Below are 9449 nucleotides of genomic sequence, written 5' to 3'. Positions count from 1 at the left end.
AGTCCTGAAAGAGTAGAACATTTGGAACTATCACATTATTTACCCTTGGAAGCTTGAAGAACAAATTGCCTGCAACTGAAAAAATGAAAGAAATAAACTCTCTGTTGTGTCAACAGAGCATGAAGAAATATAAATTCATTTTGCTGAGAGGGACTGGAGAATGAGAACCTTCGAGCAGTGACTTGTTGCTTCAGAGATGTGAACCAGCTCACCTGTCACCAGCATTCATTAACAGGGTGACAACATGGAACATTAAGCCCACAGTCTTCTTCCTACTCACAGCTTGCCTGGCAGGGAGTAGACATGTACTAACCTCTTTCCACAGTCATGTGTGCATGGATTTTATAAAGGCAAGGTGGTTGCACAACAATTCAACATTTTACAATTCCTAGGCATTGTATGCCCAGCTCTTTTGATATGCATTGGCAATTATTTTTGGCATCTGTGTTTAGCAAGGGTGGATCTCTCCTAATAAGCAATATAACAATTACAGCAAGATAACAATTGACCTCAGGTTTTTCTTTGGCTTTGGATATCCACAGAAATTATTTGGCAGGTTCCATGCTACTTACATCCTTTCTCCCCAAAAGCCAGGTAAGCTGAATACAATCAAATACTGCTCTGAAAGGAACTTGATAGAATATAATTTAGAGGATATTCAATTATTTTTGAGCAGTTCTCCCTCACTTCATTCTGTTGCAGGTACCTCCTGGTACCCATCTCATGCACCATGTGGACTGTACCAACCTGCCTGACCCCTTTTCCCTTTAAAATCAGGTTTGTAAGTACACCCAATTCCTTCCTTCAGATTTTAAACATAAATGCAAAGCTTTTGTTTGTCTGTACACACACTCAGATGGTGATTACTACTCATCCCTGAGGTAGGGAAGGAATCTCCACTCTCCAGAGGTATTGCCACGCTGATTTTGGGTGTGCATGCATGTGCACATAGCTAATTACTCACACACTGCATGGGTTTTTAACTTACACATTTAGAATGTTTTTTGTTGTGATGAGTTTTTATTCTTTGACATATGAAGAGAACAAAAATTCTTACAATGCAAGAAGAGAGCATCAAGGCAAGCTTACAAAAAACCTCTAAACATCACGTTCCTAAGTAATAGCAAGTAAAAATCAGAATTCAGCAGACCATGCTAATGTCATTAGTTCTTGCCTTGATTCTAATGGGCAAATAGCTAGTAAATACTTAATTGAATCATTTAATTGAATCATTTAATTGAATCACACCCTTTCTAAGTACCAGTACACTGTATGGAAGAAAATGATTTAATAGCCTTTTATAAAGTCTACAGCATGGTTCATTATAATACTTGATGATGGGAAAGAGAAAATACCATATCCAAAAAATCCCACTGCAGCATGAAAGCCTTTTTGCACGTGGTGCCAGGTCACATGTACATTGTTGTCCTCTAAGCGTTTCTTGTACAACAGCCCATCATCCCTGAGCACATCATGCTCACAGGTGACAATACAGGTGTCAGGGAGAGCACAAACAACAGCATCCTCTGCCAGCAGAGGGGACACCTGGGCTTCAAACAGCTCTTGCACTTCTTCATGGACTTGAGGTAAAAACAAAGCGGGGAGTGGTGGTTTATAGCCCAGTTTAAACTCATCTGGAATAAGATCTGGATTTATCCATTTCCTATATTTCAAATTTATGCTCTCAGGAACATGAGAGCCAGCCAGAATTGGTTCCTTCAGGGAGCAATCCTTATTCAGGTATTTGAGAATAAAATGGACCGTGCGCTCCCGGGACAGGAAGGCAACGGCAGCGTTTTTCTGGTGAGATGGCAGATTGAAGTTCAGTGCTTGGAGAAATGGATAGATCAGCACCTGGGCACGAATCTTGGGGATATCTGTCCTGTGCCCAAGCTCTTGGCAAACACTGGTAGCAAATGTGCCCCCTACACTGTCCCCACAAACAATGATCCGAGCAGGGTCCACCCCGTAGGTGTCTGCAGTCTTCAGGAAGTGCACGGTGGCACTGAGACATTCCAGAGTCTGGGCTGGATACCTGTACTCAGGTGCTAAATGGTACCTGAGAGGTAGAAAAAGCAGCTGGTGTTACACATGCTGAGTGTCTCATCTGAAATACACCCCAAGCAAAAACTCCCCCAAACCAATCTTAATTACAGCATTAATTATATCTAGATTAAAGTTTTTACATGCTGAAGCAAACCAGAACAACTTTTCCTCCCTTTCCTTCTCAAAACCAATTCATCCCAATTTAATAAAATCCCTTTATAGTAAACTTTTTCATAGAAAATTTTGTTGGAAATTAAGGTTTGTTTATACCATCATGTATTTACCACAATCAAAACATCTTTATAAGAAACAGTAGTCCATGCTGGTTTAAAAAAATACTGATTTTTAAACTCATTATTTACTCTTTAAAATAATCCCAGATGATTTGAAATAAAAATATTAAATATTAAAATATGTATTATATTTTAATATATTAAATATACATAAAAATACTAAAATTTGATATTTGGCTTATAATTTCTTATTATCAAACAAAGGTAATGATTTCTGTGATGATGGTGATATACAATGACCAAACCTGTAACTCTAACCCTGGCTCAGGTATTTCCATTCCCATTCCACGCCATGTGCTTGCTCCCACATAACAGCAGTGTGGGGAAGCCAGCACTAGAGCTCAGTTTCTTATCTTATATTCAAAGAAATGTAAGTTGAGGGGTGTGTGGGAGGCAGGGGGAAAACAGCAGAGTTCTCTAATGGGATTAGCACTGTTTGAATTTCACTTACCCAACAGACACAACCACTGAATCAGATTTTCTGGCTATGTACCGGCAAATTCTTTCATAACTTCCTGAAGCAGAAATGTTGTTGATGTAATTAACATCTTAGATAACTTCAGTCAATATTGTCTCTTATATTTTTATGACATATTACCACAATATCTTGTCAGCCCCTTGCTTATTTGTGAGTACCCAGATTTTCTTTAAGATAAAAATAATCTAGACTTTTGGTCATCAGGACTTGCTGTAGAATTCATACATTTAGACAGATCATTGATTTGTGTGGAAAATAAGGAATTATTATGATTTTTACTATTAGAAAATGGGCAGGTTTAAACTGAGAAAGGATAGACTTTGTTTCCATGTAAGGAACACATTTTTATTATGAGGGTGGGGAGGCCCTGGCACAGGTTGCCTGGAGAAGATGTGGCTGTCCCACCCCTGAAAGTGTCCAAGGCCAGGTTGGACAGGGCTTGGAGCAACCTGGGATAGTGAAAGATGTCCCTGCCCATGGCAGGAGGTGGAAAAAGATTATAGTGAAGGTCACTTCCACCCAAGTCATTTTATGATCCCAATGGTTCTATGATAAAGAGTGCTATATCCCATTAAAAATAATTTAAATATTAAATACGTGCAGATTAGAGAGTCTAAACAATTTAAAATAAGCACTAAGTGCTTTCTATCTCCAGTCTCTCAAACTAAGCTTCAGTCACTTCTTAGGGTCAGGAGTTTTTAAAAACAGGCAGTTAAAAAAGCTAAATAGTCACATTTCTCTTTCAGTTCCTTACTGATGCTTCCAAAAATGCCACATCCTCCATGGATGAAGACGACTCCTCTCCGTTTGCTGGCAGATGGTTCTCTTGGGAGGTAAATCCTCATGGGTACCCCATCAAAATGCAGATCTTTAATGAAGAGCTGGGAATCCTGCCATGCTGGGAGTCCCTCTGTGATCAGCCTGATAAGTGTGTGCTCCTTGATGATACCCAAGTGGTTTAAATTCTTTGCCTAGATAGATAAAACAGGAAAAATGAGACATTACTAAAGGGAATACAAGTCTTCCCACTTTGTAAAGGCCACAAGCTCCTTTTTCCTACACTGTCTTTGGCATAATTGGGTTGGTTATTTTCTAGTTTTTAGAATTCCCACAAATAACTGTCTTTGGGATTTTGGTTAAGAGGATGAAAATTTACATCTTCGTTATTGTGGGAGGAATGTTGTAATACTTGTTCCATTAAATGTATCATATAAATACCCTCTAGTTCCTGTGATCTGGATTTACCACAAGTAAGAACAGGCATTTGCTCAGGTGTGGAAGCTGGGAGGCCTGAGGCTCCTTTCCTAATGAGAGAATAAAGGAGGCATTTCTTGGGGATGGTTCCAATTCTGGGTGTGTTAAATCATCCTCTGGAGGTGTCTGTTCATCTCCATGATAAACTGTCCTTCAGGTGGCTCAGTTAAAATATTTAAGGTTAGGTGAGATGAAAATGTCCCTCTCATGACAGGATTATCATATTGGGGGAAAAACCACAGGCCAGTCTGTGAGCAAGACTGGCTGATTTAACAGTGTTGGGTCACCTCCCTCCATGGGGTCAGAGAGAAGAGAATTCCCTCCATGGGGTCAGAGAGAACAGAATTCCCTCCATGGGTTCAGTGAGAACAGAATTCCCTCCATGGGGTCAGAGAGAACAAGCTGCAAGAGCACCATTGTGTCTGGGATCATTATTACTGAGGGGCTGCTGGCCCAAGGGAGGAATTGATGAAAATGGTTCTAACCCTCATCTCCTCCATTAGTGAAACCACTGCCTCTTTCAAGATCTCACAGCTATTCATAAATGACCTTGCAGTCAGTTTTTATATCTAATCAGCAAAAAACCCAAACATTCTGAAGACAAGGAAGGTTTGTTAAATGGCCTTATCTAAGGCCAGTCAACTGCTGATAATTAAGAAAGTCTAAAGATCACACTGAAATTCTCCTTTGACCACATGTTGTAATGGATCTATTTCCTGCTAGAACAACATTCCCTTTCCTATTACATAGTGACTTAAATGCCCTTCTGGACTACTGCAATTCATTTTTCTGTAATAATGATAGTCATCACAACCCATTTGCAATTTGTATTGTTCTTTTCTAAGCCACAGAAGTGTCTGTATCAATTCCTTATAAACTGAAGACCAGCTCTGCTTGTGTAAATTGTATTTTTCAACCTGTGTATGACAGATGTTTTCTTCCTAATAATCTAAACCAGTCTGCAATAAACAAATTGGGTGTGGAGTAATAAAAGAAATCACCATGAGGCATGGAAGAGGGAGAACATCAGTTAAAAAGACCCAGAGATTGTCTGGAGTTTTTTCATAACACTCTACCACCAATGCCAGGAGTGCTTAGGGTAGCTGAAGAGACAAATGGCTGGCCACAGTTCTTGCCTTGCATTTGAAAAAGTATTTTAAAGTATCATGGAAAGGGGAAAGCTACTGTAAGACCCAGTGCAATGGTGGCAGAAACCATCTAATCTTCTCCAAACAGCAATTTTCAAAACTCTCATCACTCTTAAGTCAGTCCTTCTGTCAGAGTTATGGTTTTGGAATGTTTGAAGTTGGCAGAATTGCCATTTAATCTCATTTGAATTTTCTAACATCCTTGAGGTTTTTTAGAGCTTTCAGATGCCAGTAATATACATTATAAACTTGTTATCAGAGCATCCTACCTACATGTCCTCTTTCCTTGCCTTGTCTTAGGAGTTCCTGACATCACAGAGGGATCTCCAGATTCAGGGGAAACACTGTCATGAAGGAGAAGGGGGAATTTGGAATGTACTCCGTCAAGAAACTTCTTAATCAAGAATTAGGAACACTTCAGAACCTATAGGAATGCATTCAAAACCTAAAAGGTTTGACTATTTCTAGACAGATGTGATCAGTGTTAGCAGGTGAAATGTATTACATAAACCAGGTCCTAAAATGTTAATATGTGTATGAAAAAGAGCTCATCAGCTTTTCTTGTGAAACATGGCCTTTGAAAAACTATTTGCTGGAACACCTAAATTCTGACACAAACTGTTTTTTTATGAGGAAGATATATGGGGACCAGATTTGTACTTTAAGATAATTACAAAATCACATACCAAAAGCAGCAAAACCCACTCAATTTGAGCTTCCTGGACTTTAGGACTGCATCAGACAGTCTTTCTGTCAGTCACTCTGAAGTGTGCTTTTCCAACCACAGTAATTACCACCAAAGCTTCATATCACAGGGCAATATGCACAGTTTGAACAGAGATCTGTCTGAGGAGTTTAAAACAAAAGCCAGGAGGCTTCCTCTCATCTCTTCCACTTCACATAGTCATTGATCTCTTCATGGCAGGGGATGTAGACAGATGAGGCAGGAGCATCATTTATGTACCTTCTGGTTGAGGGTACCCCCTTATCTGGTGCTGCAGCTTTTCTAGGACATTGCAAGTAGGGTGGAAGAAGAGAGGAAAAGCCTGTCTTGTATTGTGGAAAAAGAGGATTTTACAGGAGCATACAGCACAGGCACAGCTCCATGGCACAGGAAGAGCAGCACTGATCAGGATGGGCAGGAGAAGTTAATTGCACACCTGTCATGCACAAAGCATTATGCACTTAAACAGAAACCTGTGAAGTCCTTTCTGTGTGGGCTGCTCCTCTGAGCAAAAACATAAACCAGGAATGCACCCAAAGTACCAGTAGATGCCTAAAGGCTTTTGAAAGAAAAATAGGTGAGTGGATTGATTCAATGCAAGTGATGAAATGCATCTTAAAACCTATTCAGAAAAAGGATGTTGAAGTTAGGGAATGTATTATCAGTGAAGAGAGCAAATGCACTTATAGTATAACAGACACTTAAAAGCTGTATAAGGAGTTAAAAATATCACCTGAAAGAATCTTTTCACCCACTAATTAGAGAATTTAATAACATTGTCCTGTTATAGTATTACTGTCATATTATTGTATTAAGTTTATATATAACATAACACAAAGAGCAGGATGAGATATGCAAGGACAGCAGCCTCTTCTTTCATGGCAGACAAGGCAGAAAGTACCACTGGAGAATCAGGGACAACCACTGGATTTGGTGGATGTTGCTGTGTAAGTTCAAGCAACCCACTTCAGTCTTTAATAGATTGTAATGGCCCAAATCACCTCTCAGGATGTGGGGCCAAGTTCCTGTGTTCTTTCTGTAAAACTGGGGATTAGAGAATTGAGGTGAGCTTCATACAAACATCAAAGAAACCACTCTGATTTTCCTGCAGGCTTTCTTTTGACATGTTATGTGCCGGACATGACAGGGCTTAGGCTGCTCCTACATTCTCCTGTTGCCTACTTTGAAAGCTTTTTGGGTGAAAGCTGTTTCTTTCTGTGATGGCAAAGCCCACAGCACAGTGAGTCTGGCTTGCAGGTACTTAGATAATGGCTGATAACAGGCCTAAACCTGCTTTGGCAGGAGGTTCAATTAGATGACTTCTGGAGGTGTCTTCCAACCTACCTGATTCTATGGTATTTAACTAGTATTCTGTAATTCAGTCACTGCAGAATGAGAACAAAAACAAGGGTAAGAAAATTACTGCAAATAGCTCAGAATGTAGGAAATTGCCTTACAGATATCAGAGTGCATTTACACATAGCAATTTGGGTTATTATTCTTCATGTAAATTATGAACAGCCCTCCTGTCATCCACAGGACCAGTCATTTCATTATGGAAATACACAATTGCAGCATAAGAATGGATATCTCAGTATTGAAAGAACTCACCTCATCCTGGCTGCTTTATATATGGTAACAGAAAGCAAATCAACCTTTGGCCTTTAAACCTGTGTTACTGTGTGCTTCCCATGACATGTAGTTGCAGTATTTAGATTCATACTCAGGTCTTTCCTTTTCTGAAAATCCCAGTGTCCCAGAGCATGATAAACTCACCAGAATTTCCATCAGAGTGTACACACAGAGGTAAAGGCGGAGCTTTGCTGGCTGGTCAATACCAGAAGGAATTTCCTCCTTGAAGAAATGATCAGTTGCAATTAAAACCAGCAATACAAAAGCAACTAAAATTCCTGCTATTAAAACCAGAATATAATAGGATTCCATTGTTCTTTGGTGGGAATAATTAGACACTGGTTGATATGATTCTGTCAGTATTTATATCCTCCAGACCGATTCCATAGGAAAGTCATTTGCATATCATTTGCATACCTAATTCCCCCTGCCCTGCTCCTTTAGGCAGGGCTGGCAGGGGCTGGAAGCCTGCAAACATCCGGCTGTGACAAGTGCACTTGGCATGATTCAAGCTCACACAGAGCACAGTCACTTCCAGGAAGAACCTTTCTTTTGTATAAATGGCTTTATTTTTTATCTGCTTTATGTGCCTGAAAAGCTCTCTGGGATGTTTTGCAAGTGCACCAGTGAGTGTCTCACAGCCTGTGGAAGAGTGGCCATGCTGGACTCCAGTCTCCATGGTCAGGAATTGTAGAAGTTCTGCTCTTGGAAGGTCTGAAGGATGATTCCAAGGCTTTTTGCTTAGTGCTGCTCTTTTCCCCTGCTCACTGGCTGAGGCAGAGAGCTGGCCAGAACAGTTAGAACAGGCATCCTGAACTCAGTCTCAAGGAATTTTGCTTTTGGAGATCCACATGGAGCTCTCAGTTATTTGCCAGCCTGAGTGTGCAGCAAGAGGCTCTGGGCTCACCAATGGTGCTGTGCTAGCACAGGGAAACTTCTCCTTGACTTGGAGAATTTTGGCCCTAACCCTCTGTGCTGATTCTTTCTAAAGGAAAGGTTTTGATCTCTTTACAACTCCATATTTTGCTGTGTTTTCCAAGATGACTCTGTGTTATCCCTGGTTGTAATTCAGGTGTGATCAGAGCATATGGTATCCAACCAAAGGAGGTGATGACAGTGCAGGAAGGAGTCACCAAGTGTAACTTTGTGTATTTCTGTCCACCATGTGTCTGGACAAAACTTGTTTGGGTAACATTAAAAAGCAAACAAGCATTAGCTCAGCTTGACATGAGCAATACAACCTGTGCTTATTCTCTGAACACTGAAATATTTCTTTATCCCCACTAATCTCCCCAACACTTCATTTAAAAACCCTTATAAAAGCTTGTAATCATGGCCATTGAGAGAAGCACTCCTTTTTATGAGCCACAGGATTCTGCATTTGGCTAACCAACCTGTAGTGGATTCCCTCAGAGACATCTTCACTGAAAAAGGTGGGTCCTTTCTAGGTTTTCTTGCACACTTTAAAAAAGCAGACAAAAAAAAATCCCATTTATACAAAATATGTGTTACAGCAAAGAGCAAAAAACTTCAATGTGAACTAGTCAGTGGGTTAAAAAAATTTAGCTGTGTGGAATGAGTAAACAAGTGAGTCATAAGAGATAAAATACAGGATGCTGAGTGACCAGACTGGATTCTTAAGATAAAAGGTCTAATCCTTAACTTCAGTGGAGGTCAGCTAGTATAGATGATTGAATTATGTAGTTTAAAATTAAGAAATATAGATAAATAGGTACATAGATAGATAGACAGATAGATAGATAGATAGACAGATAGATAGATAGATAGATAGATAGATAGATAGATAAGGTGTTAAGGATAAGAAGATCATGAAATCCATTTAAGTAATCCCATGGAATTCAGCTTAACTTGGC

General features: G+C 39.9%; 1 protein-coding gene across 1 annotated transcript; it reads right to left on the bottom strand.

Annotated features, from left to right (window-relative positions):
• Positions 1-1107: 1107 nt before the first annotated feature.
• LOC139600619 (arylacetamide deacetylase-like 4) lies at positions 1108-7887 on the bottom strand. Its single transcript, XM_071448923.1, has 4 exons — positions 7720-7887; positions 3572-3788; positions 2791-2854; positions 1108-2059 (listed from the first exon to the last, which is right to left on the bottom strand). The coding sequence occupies exons 1-4, from the start codon at positions 7885-7887 to the stop codon at positions 1288-1290; spliced, it is 1221 nt and encodes a 406-aa protein (XP_071305024.1). The 3' UTR covers positions 1108-1287.
• Between the last annotated feature and the right edge of the window lie 1562 nt (positions 7888-9449).

Source organism: Agelaius tricolor, unplaced genomic scaffold (genome assembly GCF_023055355.1).
Source record: "Agelaius tricolor isolate 1412-34295 unplaced genomic scaffold, bAgeTri1.0.p SCAF_28, whole genome shotgun sequence".
Classification (NCBI taxonomy): domain Eukaryota; kingdom Metazoa; phylum Chordata; class Aves; order Passeriformes; family Icteridae; genus Agelaius; species Agelaius tricolor.
Note: the sequence above shows the minus strand (reverse complement) of the source record. Positions and strands in the feature narration are given on the sequence as shown.